Raw genomic sequence first — 18,513 nt, 5'->3', positions numbered from 1 at the left:
TTTCCTTCCCCCGTCCACCTTTTCCACGGAAAGAGGAAACCCATGACACGTGACGAAGCTGTCCAGTTTGTGCTCTGGACAAACTGGATTTACGTGTTAAGGTAAGCAAAGCAGTTTGACCTTTTCAGAAGTCATGTCCACAATGTCCACTGCTCCCAGAACCTGTTAATTTTTACTCTTTTCTTCAGGAGACTTTAGAACGGTTAATACATTAGTAAAGGAGAAATAGTCAAAAGTCTCATTTTAAAAGTGAAACGTGAGGCTCTGGTGGGAAAGTCAACAAGAAGAGAAGCCGAGATATGTTCATCCGACACTGGACACCACGTACCAGGAACAGGTTGAGTGGCTGGGAATGCAGAGGTGAGCAAGATGTGGTCCCTGTCCTCAGGGATCTTCCCGTCCCATGTGGGATGTAAATATGATGAATAAGAGAAGAAGCAATTCACTTTCTGAACACATAAGGACAAAACGTCCCAGAAGAGGCAATGTTTCAGCAAGGCTATGAAGGACTAATAGCAATTTGCCGCCTAGGTTAAAAGAACGGCAGGCGAAGCCAGCGGTCATTAAATGGCATGCTTTAGTCTAGGAACTGCAAGGATGTGAGTGGGAATCACTGGTGGGATGAGCAGGGCCCAGATCATGAAGGGCCCAGATGAAGATGTTAGGAGCAATCTGTGGCAGTGGGGGCTGGGGGTGAGGGTCTTGAAGGGTATTAGGAGAGTGATGTAATTCCACCGCATGTCAGAAACACACCTGGGGCCAGGACGGACACTGAGCTGAGGAAGGGCGGGTAGAAGATGGTTACAATAGTTTAGGTGAGAGACGGCAAAGAAGAGCAGAAAGGAAGTGACAGCAGCTGAAGACTGGGCCAGTGATGTAGAAGCTTGGGGGCCAGGGAGAAAGAGAGGATGACTCTGCATTTCAGGCTTTGGTCACTGTGCCTTTAAACATAGAAAACAGTGAAATAGGGAGGTACTGGGAGCTGGGACATGGAGAAGATAACAAGCTTACATTGTGATGCGTTCAATTTTGGGGCACCTTGCGACATCCAGACCTACTTGGGAATGATCGGCATGTAGATGATACACACAGAGGAGACATAATAATTAAACTAATTATCCAGGGAGAATTCAGAACCCCGGAAACTCCTGTGCTCAAGGCCCGGGTAGAGGAGGACCTGGGCTGGGGAAGGTGTAGCCAGAGACGGAAGCCACAGAACGAGCATTACAGACGGGCGGGTGGGGGGTGCAGTGAGTTATTTGTATCAAATAGTTAAGAAAGAGTAAGTGATACAAAACCTAAAATATGCCTTTTGGGTTCAGCAGTCATCGTGGGCAGTTTCAGAGAAGCCTGAGTAGAGGGCTGAGCAGTGAATGATCCCCAAGAAGAAGTGTAGCTCAGCAGCAGAGAGATTTGGGGTATTTTGAAGAGAAAATGAATAATTTATCGCCACACAACATTCTCTCACAGGTAGAAGCAGTAAAATAATTCGTGAACTGACGGGTCATTTTCTGCCAGGTGCCAGTTCAATTTAACAAACAGTTATTGAATTCCTGCCCGGCACAGGGCCACGGAGCACCAGGCGCCCATGATGTACCACCGGACAAGACACGGTTCCTACCGGCGAGCACTTTGGAACTGCGAGGGAGTCCTCGCCTCCCCAGCTTACCACGCCCAGAGGGAGCGAGGCCAGGGTCAGCGTGAAGTGAGCTGTGTCCAGACTGCCCCGAGCATGGAGGGGACGCCTGGGAGGGCAGAGCCCAAGGGCCAGCAGGAGAATGAGGGAAAGGCAGGTAGTGTGCTTGCTGGGAGGGCTGGGGACTCGTGAGCAGGGAGTGCGCTGTGCGGGGACCAGTGGGAGACAGGGAGGGTGGTCTGGGCCCTGTCTGAGCAAAGTGCCCCCTCGGCCACTGTGTCAGAGCCTGGGGAGACACAGAGCGGCCCTCTGCACTTGACGCATGAATGACAGCAATGGGGCCCTTTCCTTCTTCGTATCTTAGGTTTGTATTCTACATTTAAACTGCCAACTTTACATTGGTCATGAGGTCTCCCATGCTGACTTAATGGTCAGTTTCCTGTGATATTTTTCTAATATTCCTGCCAAAGCCTCAAGAGGAATAACAAGCAGGGGTACGGGTTCATCTGATTCTGATTAAAGCTGCAGCCTGAACTTCTCACCCTCCGCTCAAGTGTCAGAGGCTAAAGGTCTCTAGCCCCGTCTCTTTAGGAGTGTTCCGGGTGTGGTCCTCCAAGATGGTCAGAAACCAGTCACCTGTTCCGGGGATCAGAGGCCAGCACCTCCGGGAGCAGCAGCTCCTCCTCTGCGGGGCCTGGGAAACGCTCCCCGTCTGTCTGGGAGTTTACAAAACAGATTCTGCAGAGCAGGGTGGAGAGCTATGCCACATGCACTTGTCTGGTATGTACTCACCCAACGTGGGGCCTTTCAAATATCACAGGCCATCCAGCAGGATGGCCCTACGGTGACTGGGGTGGGGGGGAGAGTGTAATTAGAAGTGCACGAGTGGCTGTCACCATGCCACAGCTGAGCCAGTGAAGGCCATGCCTCCCCTTTGCTGAGCTTCTCACTCTGGCTGCTCTTCTACCAAGTGGTCCTGCGGCAGCACAAATGCTGGCCCCTCTTCCAGCCCGGAACCCCACAAACTGTCCCTGGATGTCAGTGGAGGTGTGGGAGAGAAATGGTTAAGCGTGGACTGATCTCACTGTGCAAAGAAAATGAAGTAGTATGTGATGTTGATTAAGGGGGAAAGGATGTACGTGTGGGACCGTGTAACTTGTATAATATATATTTTCAATTGAGAAATAATTGATGTAGGACATTGTATAAGTTTAAGGTGTACGACATAATGATTTGATGTTTGTATATACTGTGAAATGATCACCACAATAAGTTTAGTTAACATCCATCTTCACACATAGTAATTTTTTTTCTTGTGATGGGAACTTTTAAGATCTACTCTCTTAGCAACTTTCAAATATGCGACACAGTATTGTTAACTATAGTCACCATGCTATACGTTACATCTCCAGAAAATAATTTTAAATAAGCAACAGACTCTAATAATGAGGGTTTCAGTGAAGAGTGTAAGTTCCTCTGGCAAATCGATAAAGGACGTCAGCCACAGTGGTCCAAAAGTAAAGAGCTATAAACAAAAGTCCAGGTGTTCTTGGGCTTCTTTAGTTTGGGGATTTCAGGCACAGTTTAAATTCACATATTCCTGCATCAGAGAAGTCAGATGAGGTATCCTTAGCTTTTTAACTGTTCCCAACAATTGCATCTAATCCAGATAAAATTTCTCTAGTGAGAATTAGTCCAAGTTGAAGCAAGGGTCATATGAGAGATTTCTGAGAAAACTGAAAGAAAGCAAATCAGCCCAGGGTGGAGGGGGAGAACTGGATGGTACGAAGCACTCACTCTCTGGAGCTAAGGGGCGTCTCGCGGCTCCTCCCTCTGCCTGCCCCATAGACGTGGGGTCCCCCTCGACCAGCCTAGGTCTTCTTCTCCTTACTGTCCCACTCTCGGGACCTCATACCTTCATATGCAGATGACTTTACATCTCTGTCTCCAGCTGAGGCCCCTGTCCAGCTCCACACCCGCACACCCAACTGCACCTGGACACTTCCACTGGCACTGGCCCCTCAGGCGCCTCAGCTCATCACTCCTTCCCCGCTCACACCCTGGCCAGACTCTCCTCACCTCCCTCCTCGGCTGTTTCCTGACTCAAGGAAGGGCGTCACTACCACCCAGCTGCTCAAACCAGGAGAAGTCTGGTCCCCCTGAATTCTGAACAACAGCAGCAATAATAATAGCACCGGTTATTCATAGGTTCTTGTGAGAATTAAGCGAGATCAATGTCAAGAGCTTAGTATACTAGTCAACATACACTAAACACTCACAAAATGGTAGCCATGGTAATCTATTATATATGTGGCAAAGCAAGGAATTTTTAAAAACATTGCTAATATTTTTAAGAATGCAATACAAATATCTAAAAAAATAGAGAGAGAGAAGTGAATAATATTAATAATATAAGCTCCTACTTTTGCCCTGCTGTACTATTTTGTAGTTTCTTGTGTATTCTTCCTGAAGTCATTTTAAGTAGCTGGTTGGAAAAGGTTACATAAGAGGCCATTAAAAACTATAAAGATCAGGAAAGCCCCATGATCAGTGGTTTCAGGGGCTCACTAGAGTTGGGCCCTGGGTAGCAGCTGTGCAGGGAGCTACTGACCAAGAAGTGGACGGCCTGGTGGTATCTGCCGGCTGGCAGCCCTGATGAAATGTGGATGCTCTAGCAACAGGAGGTATGAAGAGAGAGGACCTTCAAGATGGCGGAGGAGTAAGACATGGAGATCACTTTCCTCCCCACAAATACATCAAAGATACATCTACATGTGGAACAGCTCCTACAGGACACCCACTGAACACTGTCAGAAGACCTCAGACTTCCCAAAAGCCATGTGGCTGACAGGGTCTTGGTGCTCCGGCTGGCTGTCAGGCCTGAGCCTCTGAGGTGGGAGAGCCGAGTTCAAGACATTGGACCACCAGAGACGTCCCGGCCCCACATAATATCAATGAGCGAGAGCTGTCCCAGAGATCTCCATCTCAGTATTAAGACCCAGCTCCACTCAACGACCAGCAAGCTACAGTGCTAGACACCCTATGCCAAACAACTAGCAAGACAGGAACACAACCCCACCCATTAGCAGAGAGGCTGCCTAAAATTGTAATAAGTTCACAGACACCCCAAAACACACCACCGGACGTGGTCCTGCCCACCAGAAAGACAAGATCCAGTCTCATCCACCAGAGCACAGGTACCAGCACCCTCCACCAGGAAGCCTACACAACCCACTGAACCAACCTTACCCACTGGGAGCAGACAAAAAAACAATGGGAACTATGAACCTGCAGCCTGAGAAAAGGAGACCCCAAACACGGTAAGATAAGTAAAATGAGAAGACAAGAGAAATACGCAGCAGATGAAGTAGCAAGGTAAAAACCCACCAGACCAAACAAATGAAGAGGAAATAGGCAGCCTACCTGACAAAGAATTCAGAGTAATGAGAGTAAAGATGATCTAAAATCTTAGAAATAGAATGGAGAAAATATAAGAAATGTTTAATAAGGACCTAGAAAAACTAAAGAGCAAACAAACGATGAACAACACAATAAATGAAATTAAAAATTCTCTAGAAGGAATCAATAGCAGAATAACTGAGGCAGAAGAACAGATAAGTGACCTGGAAGATAAAATAGTGGAAATAACTACTGCAGAGCAGAATAAAGAAAAAAAGAATGAAAAGAATTGAGGACAGTCTCAGAGACCTCTGGGACAACATTAAATACACCAACATTCGAATTATAGGGGTCCCAAAAGAAGAGAGAAAAAAAAGGGACTGAGAAAATATTTGAAGGGGTTATAGTTGAAAACTTTCCTAATATGGGAAAGGAAGCAGTCAATCAAGTCGAGGAAGCACAGAGAGTCCCATACAGGATAAATCCAAGGAGAAACATGTGAAGACACATATTAATCAAGCTATCAAAAATTAAATACAAAGAAAAAATATTGAAAGCAGCAAGAGAAAAGCAACAAATAACATATAAGGGAATCCCCATAAGGTTAACAGCTGATCTTTCAGCAGAAACTCTGCAAGCCAGAGGGAGTGGCAGGACAATTTAAAGTGATGAAAAGGAAAGACCTAAAACCAAGATTCCTCTACCCATCAAGGATCTCACTGAGATTCAGTGGAGAAATTAAAACCTTTACAGACAAGAAAAAGCTAAGAGAATTCAGCACCACCAAATCAGCTTTACAACAAATGCTAAAGGAACTTTAGACAGGAAACACAAGAGAAGGATAAGACCTACAATAAAGAATGCAAAACGATTAAGAAAATGTAAAAGGAACATACATATCGATAATTACGTTAAATGTAAATGGATTAAATGCTCCAACCAAAAGACACAGACTGGCTGAATGGATACAAAAACAAGACCCATACATATGCCGTCTACAAGACACCCACTTCAGACTTAGGGACGCATAAGACTGAAAGTAGGGGATGGAAAAAGATATTCCATGCAAATGGAAATCAAAAGAAAGCTGGAATAGCAATTCTCATATCAGACAAAATAGACTTTAAAAAAAAGACTAGTGTAAGAGACAAAGAAGAACACTACATAATGATCAAGGAATCAATCCAAGAAGAAGATATAACAACTGTAAATATTTATGCACCCAACATAAGAGCACCTCAATACATAAGGCAAATACTAACAGCCATAAAAGGGGAAATTGACAGTAACACAATCATAGTAAGGGACTTTAACACCCCACTTTCACCTATGGAAAGATCAAACAAAATGAAAATAAAGAAACACAAGCTTTAAATGACACATTACACAAGATGGAATTAATTGATATTTATAGGACATTCCATGCAATAACAACAGAATACACTTTCTTCTCAAGTGCTCATGGAACATTCTCCAGGATATATCATATCTTGGGTCACAAGTCAAGCCTCGGTAAATTTAAGAAAATTGAAATTGTATCAAGTATCTTTTCCGACCACAATGCTATGAGACTAGATATCAATTACAGGAAAAAAAAAAAACGGTAAAAAATACAAACACCGGGATGCTAAAGAATACGCTACTAAATAACCAAGAGATCACTGAAGGAATCAAAGAGGAAATAAAAAAATACTTAGAAACAAATGACAATGGAAACCTACGGGATGCAGCAAAAGCAGTTCTAATAGGGAAGTATATAGCAATAAAATCCTACCTCAAGAAATAAAAAAATCTCAAACAACCTAACCTTACACCTAAAGCAATTAGAGAAAGAAGATTAAAAAAAACACAAAGTTAGCCAATGGAAAGAAATCATAAAGATCAGATCAGAAATAAATAAAAAAGAAATGAAGGAAATGATAGCAAAGATCAATAAAACTTAAAGCTGGTTCTTTGAGAAGAAAAACCAAATTGATAAACCATTAGCCAGACTCATCAAGAAAAAAAGGGAGAAGACTCAAATCAACAGAATTAGAAATGAAAATGGAGAAGTATCAACTGACACTGCAGAAATACAAAGGATCATGAGAGATTACTACAAGCAACTCTATGCCAATAAAATGGACAACCTGGAAGAAATGGACAAATTCTTAGAAAAGTACAACCTTCCAAGACTGAACCAGGAAGAAATAGAAAATATAAACAGACCAATCACAAGTAATGAAATTGAAACTGTGATTAAAAATCTTCCAACAAACAAAAGCCCAGGACCTGATGGCTTCACAGGCGAATTCTATCAAACATTTAGAGAAGAGGTAACACCTATCCTTCTCAAACTCTTCCAAAATATAGCATAGGGAGGAACACTCCCAAACTCATTCTACGAGGCCACCATCACCCTGATAACAAAACCAGACAAAGATGTCACAAAAGAAGAAAACTACAGGCCAATATCACTGATGAACATAGATGCAAAAATCCTCAAAAAAATACTAGCAAACAGAATCCAACAGCACATTAAAAGGATCATACACCATGATCAAGGGGTTTATCCAAGACATGCAAGAATTCTTCAATATATGCAAATCAATGTGATACACCATATTAACAAACTGAAGGATAAAAACCATATGATCATCTCAATAGATGCAGAAAAAGGTTTCAACCAAATTTAACACTCATTTATGATTAAAACTCTCCAGAAAGTAGGCATAGAGGGAACTTACCTCAACATAATAAAGGCCATGTATGACAAACCCACAGCCAACATCGTTCTCAACGGTGAAAAACTGAAACCATTTCTACTAAGATCAGGAACAAGGCAAGGTTTCCCACCCTCACCACTACTATTCAATGTAGTTTTGGGAGTTTTAGCCACAGTAATCAGAGACAAAAAAGAAATAAAAGGATCCAAATCAGCAAAGAAGAAATAAAGCTGTCACTGTTTGCAGATGACATGATACTATACATAGAGAATCCTAAAGATGCTACCAGAAAACTACTAGAGCTAATCAATGAATTTGGTAAAGTAGAAGGATACAAAATTAATGCATAGAAATCTGCTGCATTTCTATACACTAATGATAAAAAATTGGAAAGAGAAATTAAGGAAACACTCCCATGTACCACTGCAACAAAGAGAATAAAATTCCTAGGAATAATCCTACCTAAGGAGACAAAACACTTGTATGAAGAAAACTATAAGACACTGAGGAAAGTAATTTAAGATGATACAAACAGACGGAGAGATATACCATGTTCTTGGATTGGAAGCATCAACATTGTGAAAATGACTATAGTACCCTAAGCAATCTACAGATTCACTGCAATCCCTATCAAACTACCAATGGCATTTTTCACAAAACTAGAAGAAAAAGTTTCACAATTTGTATGGAAATACAAAAGACCCCAAATAGCTAAAGCGATCTTGAGAAAGAAAAATGGAGCTGGAGGAATCAGGCTTCCTAACTTCAGACTATACTACAAAGCTACAGTAATCAAGACAGTATGGTACTGGCACAAAAACAGAAATATAGATCAATGGAACAGGATAGAAAGCCCAGAGATAGACCCACGTACATATGGTCACCTTATCTTCGATAAAGGAGGCAAGAATATACAATGAAGAAAAGACAGCCTCTTTAATAAGTGGTGCTGGGAAAACTGGACAACTACATGTGAAAGAATGAAATTAGAACACTCCCTAACACCATACACAAAAATAAACTCAAAATGCATTAAAGACCTAAATGTAAGGCCAGACACTATAAAACTCTTAAAGGCAAACATAGGCAGAACATTCTATGACATAAATCACAGCAAGACCTTTTTTGACCCACTTCCTAGAGAAATAGAAATAAAAACAAAAATAAAGAAATGGGACCTAGTGAAACTTAAAAGTTTTGCATAGCAAAAGAAACCAGAAACAAGACAAAAAGACAACCCTCAGAATGGGAGAAGATATTTGCAAATGAAGCAAGTGACAGAGGATTAATCTCCAAAATATACAAGCAGCTGATTCAGCTCAATATCAAAAAAACAAACAACCCAATCCAAAAATGGGCAGAAGACCTAAATAGACATTTCTCCAGAGAAGATATACAGATTGCCAACAAATACATGAAAGGATGCTCAACATCACTAATCATTAGAGAAATGCAACAGAAAACTACAATGAGGTGTCACCTCACACCAGTCAGAATGGCCATCATTAAAGAATCCACAAACAATAAATGCTGGAGAGAGTGTGGAGAAAAGGGAACCCTCCTACACTATTGGTGGGAATGTAAATTGATACAGCCACTATGGAGAATAGTAGGAGGTTCCTTAAAAAACTAAAAATAGAACTACCATATGACCTAGCAATCCCACTACCAGGCATATACCCTGAGAAAACCGTAACTCAGAGTCATGTACCACAATGTTCACTGCAGCAGTATTTACAATAGCCAGGACACTGAAGCAACCTAAGTGTCCAACGACAGATGAATGGATAAAGAAGATGTGGCACATATATACAATGGAATATTACTCAGCCATAAAAAGAAATGAAATTGAGTTATTTGTAGTGAGATGGATGGACCTAGAGTATGTCATACAGAGTGAAGTAAGTCAGAAAGAGAAAAACAAATACTGTATGCTAAAACATACATATGGAATCTAAAAAAAAAAAAAAATGCTTTGAAGAACTTAGGGCAGGCCAGGAATAAAGATCCAGACGTAGAGAGTGGACTTAAGGACACGGGGAGGAGGAAGGGTAAGCTGGACCGAAGTGAGAGAGTGGCATGGACATATATACACTACCAAATGTAAAATAGATAGCTAGTGGGAAGCAGCCGCATAGCACAGGGAGATCAGCTCGGTGCTTTGTGACCACCTAGAGGGGTGGCGTAGGGAGGGTGGGAGGGAGATGCAAGAGGGAGGGGATATGGGGCTATAAGTATATGTATAGCTGATTCACTTTGTTATACAGCAGAATCTAACACAATAATATAAAGCAATTATACCCCAATAAAGATATTAAAAAATATATAGAAAGGTCAATGTTTTTCATGTGGGAAATCCCCTATGTTTGACCCTTCCATGTCTGTACTTGTCTGTACTCCATGGCTGCTCCCATTCTATACAGGCTACCTTGGGGTGAGGTTTGTGGTGGCAGGTAGGGGTGGGGATGAAGATGCCTTTCCTGCACATTAAATTAGTTATAAAAACAAAAGTGAAAGTTGAAAATAACCACATCAAAATTTCATGTGTTCTTGTCTGGGTAATTCCTACTGGCATTTTAGGGTCATTTTTCCAGGAAACTGTCTCTGAAGCCCTTTCCCCCTTAGCTATCCTGTACTTACAGTGATTACATCATTTGTCCAAGTAAATCATTACTCATTTGTCAACCTAGGCACCGTGGGCATTTGGGGACAGATAATTCCTTGGGGCGGCGGGTGCTACCTTGTGCATTGTGGGAGGTCAGCAGCATCTCTGGCCCCACCCACTAGATGCCAGTAGCATCACCACAGGTGTGACAAGCAAAAACGTTCCCAGACCTCCAGACAGGGCAAACTGCTGCCCCATCTCGGGTTGAGAATCACAGCATTAGCCTGAGATCTCAGGGTGAGGATTCTGTCTCATTTGTCTCCATAGTAAAGTAAGGCCCTCAAGAGACAGCCTTGATGAAATGAATTGAAGGAACAGTTGACAAAGTACCGCTACTCTCCAACAGTAAATCAGTTCTAAACACTTCACAAAAGAACAAAGTGTGCTTTAAACTCTTACTTTAATATGATTATTTTTTTACAGTTGAGGTCCATGAAGGCACAAATGCAATGAGAATTTCTAACCTTGGGACTTACAAGTTAAATTCAGAACATCACAAGGCAACGTAAACATCTCGGGAAGAATTACCTTTAAAGGAGGACATGAAAAACACTCCAAATTGTGTTTCACAAAAAGACCTAAGCTCTCTTTGGAAACTCCAGAAGCAGCCTGTGTGGCTTTGAATCCTAGCAGTGCTATTTACTAACTGTAAATCGACAAGTTATTTCATACCTCTGTGCCTCTGTTTCCTCCTCTGTAAAATGGGAATGATGTTAGAGCCTATCTTATAGGGTTGTTATGAGAACTAAATGAGTAAATATTTGTACAATACTTAGAGTCATGCTTGGTGAGCACTTTGTGTTCTAAAGAAATGAAATCACCCCTTATTGGGATTTGTATTTAATTTATAGATTCAGAATTTCAAAATGACCATGATTATCATGTAACCACCTATATCCTTCTCCCAATGATTTGTCTATGGTTTCAGTCTAGGTAATTGTCACAAATTGTGTTATATGACATAACACAATATATAACATTGTACATTTTCTGTGATATCCTTAAAGGGAAAATTTAAAGTATATTATCCATTTTCATAGATTACCATTATTTAAAATTAATAATATTACTTAAATAACTCAAATCAAATATGTGCCTTTGTGTGTAGAGGTAAACTGTAAAAATCACTTTTGTCAGCATTCTTTCTTACCCTCTCCCTCATCCCACATTATAATCCATTGTCATTAGTTGTCCTTTTAAATACAAAGGGCAGTGACAGATGCACTATAATCCTAATCAATTCCATATCTCCATAAAACAGTACTGAACAAGGTGAATGCCCTTGTCTTATACATGTTGTGATTAGTTACTATTTATTAACAACATAAGTTAGGCAGATCTAACATTAAATTAGAAATTCAGAGATCATCTTGGGCATCAAGGCCCTATGTTAGCAGTCTGAGAAAATGTCCCAAACCAAAATGCTAATAGAACATGCCACTTCTTAAAAATCTCATTCAGGAGCTTTGATTTGCTGCAATTTGCCTTAAAGGTGACAAACTTTGCAAGGTATTGTGATACCTTGGCTCTGCCTCCATTTTGAGATGGTTAGTTTCATCCAGGTACTTAGACTTGCAATTAGCTTTTCATTACTCACAGGGGAAATTATTTTTCAATTACAAATTCAATCAAAACACATAAAAACAGAATTATAGTTGTGGTTGCTAAGTAACAGAGACCGCACTGTTCTGACTTGCAGTAACAAATATTTACAGACGGCTACTGTGTACTGGCGCTGTCAGAGTTGCAGAAGCAATGATGGGGCATGGTCACCATTCTGGAGGTTCACACCTTCACTAAAGACAGCAAACCTGTCTGGTTTCCGAGACCTGAACATGAGAGCCACACATCCACATATGCCCAGCCAGGTGTCGGTCCTCCCAGCCACGGACATCCTTAGTACAATCTATTTTTTCAAGCCAATGAAAAGTTAACACTGCTCAACAACTCTTCAAGAGTAAATCGGGACCCAGGATATTAATTGTCTGTCCACACAGGAGAGAAACTTCCAGACAAAAAAAGGTGAGTAAAATTCTTGTGGGTAACATTTACAGGAGACCTTCAGCTCTCTTGTTTTCATTTGCCTACCTGGCAGAAGCTAAGTGCCCTCTGGCTATGATTCCCGTTAGGATTCTGCATTAGCTCAGCATTTCAAATATGCATGAGAAATGTAGAGCCCACAAAGCTTTAAAAATAAAACATGAGACCAGCTCTATTACTGTGTCTGCAGTGCACGAGGAAGAAAATGAATAAAATCACAACCCCTTATTGCTCTCCAGGCATTAATCATAATATACCATGTGAGTGGGTGAGTGTCTAATTAACTGCTCATCAATCTCAAAGTTTTAAAAGTGCTGTCACTGCCCTCAGGCTGGAAGTCTTCCTTCAGCCTGCTTTCTGGAAATCTTGTCTGGAAGGAACTCATAAGGGAAGGCAAAGAAATTCCATGGGTGTTCCCTTCAGCCAAGTTACCTCCATCTCTGCCCTACCTACTCTGCCTGTTTCTTTTGATCACCCCGCTGTGACTACTCCTTTGGCCTCTGTTCTACCCACTGCTCCTGCGCCTTGAGAATTTCAGCTCACATACCTCCAGCCAAATGCTTTTCTTATTTCATAATATTTTTGGAGACATAGCCGTCCTAAGAATTATTCCAATGATAACAACCTCCTGCCACTCTAACCAATTTTACACAAGCTGGGCCCTTATCAAGAGCACTGTGGTGTCTGGCGTTGTTGCATTCCCACATGTTTATGCAGTACTGTCTTTTGGGTACGTCTGTATGAATCCTGCTATGGGCTGAATCAGAAATGGGTCATGGGTTCTACAAGAGAAGACTTCCTAATTTTTCTGGCTGACACTACCTTATTATGCAGAACTTTTTATCTTGAAATGATTTCTATACTGGCTAATCTATATCATGGCTGAAAGTTTTTTTTTTTTTTAAAGTCGACTTGGATGGAAAAGTCCAGAACTTAGTCAAGGCACCTTAGATCACATGCAGCAGGGAGTAGATAAAGCTTTACCACCCATGTGTTTGAGATTCAAAGCTTTACCCACTCAGATACATATGTCATCCAATGAATAGAACTGCACAATCAGAAGCGGTTTGCTCCTACAATCCTGATTTAAAAATATGGAATGAAATTTTCATTCTTGGTTTACAATGTAATCCTTGATTTATATTTTAAAAGTCTACGCGTAAGCTACTAGAACTAATGAGTAAGTGTAGAAAGACTGCAGGATGCAAATGAACAATATACAACAACAACAACAAAAAATACTAGCAATGAACAATTGGAGACCGAAACAATAAAAAACAGTACTATTTAGAATAGCACCACGAAACATGAAATTTTTAAGTACTTTCAAGTACGTGTATTACCCATATGCTGAAAACTACAAGTTAGGGTTAAAAAAAAAAAAAATCAAAAGAGACCTAAACAGAGACATGTACCATGTTTATGAATCAGAAGTCTTGTTACTGTTAAGGTATCAATTCTTCCCTAACTGATCTATAGCGTCAACACAATCCAAATCAATACTCCGGTAGGAGTTTAAACATTGATATCAACAAGCTGTTTTTAAATTTATATGGAAAGGCAGAGGAACTAAAATAGCCAAAACAATCCTGGCAAAGAAGAACAAAGTTGGAGGACTCACGCTACTGGATTCCAAGACATACACAAAGCTAAGTAATCAAGTGCCATATTTGTGAAAGGATAGACACATAGATAAATGGAACAGAACAGAGAGTCCAGAAATAGATTCATGCATATATGGTCAACTGATTTACAATATAAGTGCAAAGGCAATTCAATGAAGAAAGTATAGTCTTTTCAACATGGTGGTCAACCAATGGGATATTGCTAAGCAAAAAATGAATCTTGAGCCATACTTTTTATCTTCTAAAAAATTAACTTGAAATGGATCATCAACTTACACATAAAACATAAAACTGAAATTTCCAGAAGAAAAACAAAGGAGAAAATAGTTGTGACCTTACGTTAGGCAAAATTTCTTAGGTGTGACATTAAAAACATGAAAAAAAAATGATAAACTGCACTCCAATAAAATTCAAAACTTCTGCGAAAGACATTGTTAAGAGATTGAAAAAATAAGCTACAGACTGGCAAAAAATATAAAAACTCAATAAGAAAACAAACAACCAAATTTTAAAAATAGGCAAAAACCTCAGACACTTTACTAGAGAAGATATATGAATGGCAAATAAGCACATGAAAAGACACTCAACGCCATTACTCATTAAGGACATACAAAGTTAAATCACAATGAGAAACACTAGACACCTATTAGAATGGTTAAAAACAAAACAAAACAAAAACTGACAACACCAAGTACCAACAAAGATGTGGAGCAATTGGAACTCTCATACATCGTTGGTGGTAATACAAAATGGTATGGTCACTTTGGAAATGTTTGGTGGTCTCTGATAAAGTTCAAATATACTTATCATATGCACCCCACAATCTCATTCCTAGGAAGTTACGCAAAAGAAATGAACACTTATGTACACACAAAAACTTGAATATGAATGTTTATAGGGGTGTTATAGCCACCCAAAGTGGCAACAACTCAAATGTTCTTCATCTGGTGAATGGATAGACAAATTGTAGTATATCCACACAACGGAATACTACTGAGCAATTATATTGATTGATACACGCAACACGGATGAATCTTAGGTGCATTAGTGAAACAAAGGCAGACTCGAAAGGCTACATACTGTTTGATTTCACTTATATAGCATTCTGGAAAAGGCAAAACTATGGGTACAAGAACCAGATCAGTGGTTGCCAAGGGTTGAGAGCAGGTTGATGACAAAGGTGAACCAGGGAGTTTTTTTAGGTGATGGAGCTGTTCTATATCTTGGTTGTGGTGGTGGTTACATGATTGTAGGCATTTATCAAAACTCAAAGAACTGTACACTGAAAATAGTGAATTTTGCTTTATAAATATACAGAACACCTTGACTTAAAGAAAATATAGATTTAAAAATTCAACTGGGATGATTTCACTTATATATGGAATCTAAAAAACAAAATAAGCAAATATATCTAAACAGAAACAGAGTCATAGATACAGAAAACAAATAGGTGGTGGCCAGATGCGAGGGGGGTGGAGGGAGGAGAGAAATAGGTAAGGGAGATTAAGGGGTACAAATCTTCGTTTACAGAATTATGAGTCACAGGTATAAAATGTACAGTATGGGGAATATAGTCAATAATTATGTAATACCTCTGTATGGCGACAGATGACAACCAAACTTACTGTGTGATCATTTTGAAATGTATAGAAATATAGCATCACTATGTTATATACCAGGAACTAACACAGAGTTGTAGGTCAATTATACTTCAAAAACAAACAAACTTACAGAAAAAAGATCAGATCTGTGGCTACCTGAGGTGGGGGGAGGGGGGATTGGATGAAGGTGATCAAAAGGTACAAACTTCCAGTTATAAGATAAATAAGTAGTAGAGATGTAATGTACAAAATGATAAAGATAATTATACTGCTGTATGTGTCACATATCTGAACACTGTTGAGAGTAAATCATAAGAGTTCTCATCACAAGGAAAATTTTATTTTTCTATTTCTTTAATGTTGTATCTATATGAGATGGTGAATGTTCACTAAACCTATTGTGGTAAACATCTCATGATTATGTAAGTCTAACCATTATGCTGTACACTTTAAACGTATACAGTGCTATATGTCAATTATATCTCAATAAAACTGGGGGGAAAAACAACAAAAGCCATGATTAGAGAATCAAAGATCTATGAGTATTCAAGAAAATTCAATTGGGAGAACGATAATGTAATATAACACAATTAACAATAAAAATTATTTCTTTTAAAAAATGCCACCTTACTAGTAAAAATACTCTTGGTTAAAACTAAGAGGGAAAACTCAGGATGAGGTGGTGGTGCAATAGTTCTGAGTTGGATGAAGCCTTGGTGTGCATCAGACATGCTGAGAAGAAAACACTGCTTTTCCAATTCATTGCCTTTAAAGAATTACAACCAGGACTTCCCTGGTGGTGCAGTGGTTAAGAATCTGCCTGCCAATGCAGGGGACACAAGTTCGAGCCCTGGTCCGGGAAGATTCCACATGCCGCGAAGCAACTAAGCCTGCATGCCACAACTACTGAGCCTGCGCTCTAGAGCCCTTGAGTGGCAACTACTGAGACCGCGTGCCGCGTCTACTGAAGACTGTGCACCTAGAGCCCGTGCTCCGCAACAAGAGAAGCCACCACGATGAGAACCCCGTGCACTGCAACACGGAGTAGCCCCCACTCGCCGCAACTAGAGAAAGCCTGCATGCAGCAACGAAGACCCAGCGCAGCCAAAAATAAAATAAAATAAATTTATATATATATATAAAAAAAAAGAATTACAACCAAACTACCCATTCTTCTCGTAAACGCTCACAAATGGCATTTTGTGCTTGTTTGTTTTTGAGTCCAAATAGCCAGTTCCTGCAATCTGTGATTTAAAGAGTTCTTTGCTCTTCTACCCACTTAAGCAAACCCACAGTAATGCGCTTCTTCAACATTCAGAGATCATTCCTTAACGCAAATCTACCTTCATATAGGAATCCCAGAGTAACCAGCTTATGAACGCAGAAATATATATGTCTACAGAATCAGCAAGCCTATGGTTATTTATATACTATTCTAATATATATCGGTGTGTCCTTATCTTGACAAAAGTTTTCCTCATCATTACTTTCCTCTTAAACTATCTTTTCTTTTTTTTTTTTTTTGGCTGTGTTGGGTCTTCATTGCTGCACACGGGCTTTCTCTAGAGCACAGGCTCATTAGCTGTGGTGCACGGGCTTAGTTGCTCTGCGGCATGTGGGATCTTCCTGGACCAGGGCTCGAACCCGTGTTCCCTGCATTGGCAGGCGGATCCTTAACCACTGCGCCAGGGCTCAAATCCATGTCCCCTACGTTGGCAGGCAGATTCTTAACCACTGTGCCACCAGGGAAGTCCCTAAATTACCGTCTTTTCTATGTCAAATGCAGAATGTATGAGAAAAAAATGTTGGACTGCAAGTTATGAGGACTGCAGTTTTAAAGTCAGTTTAGCCCATAACTAGCTCTGTAGCCTTGGAAAAATGACTCACCTCCTGTAACTAATATTTATTTCCAGCTCTGACCTCTCACCAGGGCTTTAGTTAGGAAACTTCAAATTCCTACAGACACATAGAACCTCTCATGCACATTTAATTGTTCAGAGATATTGATTACATTGGTATCTTTTATTATTACTTAAATTATAATTATTTTATTTGATCATTTATGCTTCATTTCTTCAGTTAGATTTCTCCAACCAGATTAGACACTCTCTGAGGGGAGGGAGTTATTCATCTTTGTCTTCTTATATCATCTATTACATAGTGAAGGCTCAAATATTTCAGGTTGCAGATATAACTACTTGAGCTTACATATTCTAGTTTGCTGATATAATCATTTGTCTTTGCAAAAAATACAGCTGAGTTTGACATACTCATGGAGCTCTACAGGGCCCTCCCTGACCACTCATGCTCTGGTCCCCCACAATGCCTTCTCCCACTAACCCACCCACACCCCATCACTGTCTATAGCCTCAGTTTGTTTTACTTTTTTAACATAGCTTAACACTCTCTGAGATAATCTCTCCTTCTCCCTCTTTTTCTCTCACTCATTCTCTCTTTTTCCCAATCTATTGTCTGAAGCTTCCCACTAGGATTTAAGCTCCATGACTGATCATGGTCACCATAATATACTTACAGCCTGGACCCATGCCTGGCATATAGTAGGTACTCAATAAGTACTTACTGAATTGTTGTTGAACTCGCCGCTCAATATAGTGATAACTATTAGACATTGAACAATCAAAGAAGCAAAAATACTTCACATGATTTACCTGTAAAGAGGTTCTACAAGGTCTTTTTCAAGAAAATCATGATCGTTCTTGACAGCCACAATGTTGATGGGAAATTGTGAGTCTGAAAGAGACAAAGAGAGACAAAGGAGTTTATATGCCTTGTTTTATCTGAATGGGCACCAATATCTTCAGGCCACCATGTTTCTGTACTC

The 18,513-nt window shown here is 40.3% G+C and overlaps 1 protein-coding gene across 5 annotated transcripts in view; it reads right to left on the bottom strand.

Moving 5' to 3' along the window:
- STARD13 (StAR related lipid transfer domain containing 13) overlaps positions 1 to 18,513 on the bottom strand; it is a gene marked incomplete at its 5' end in the record, with an annotated part of 364,303 nt that overhangs the window by 46,223 nt on the left and 299,567 nt on the right. For all 5 annotated transcript variants that reach the window (XM_082675458.1, XM_082675457.1, XM_082675455.1 and 2 more), the window contains one exon: positions 18,341 to 18,422. In XM_082675458.1, coding sequence (XP_082531584.1) covers positions 18,341 to 18,422 — 82 coding nt within the window. The remainder of the gene's footprint in view (positions 1 to 18,340; positions 18,423 to 18,513) is intronic.

Source organism: Grampus griseus, assembly GCF_964374135.1.
Source record: "Grampus griseus genome assembly, chromosome: 18".
Taxonomy (NCBI): domain Eukaryota; kingdom Metazoa; phylum Chordata; class Mammalia; order Artiodactyla; family Delphinidae; genus Grampus; species Grampus griseus.
This window is presented reverse-complemented; position numbering and strand designations above follow the sequence as displayed.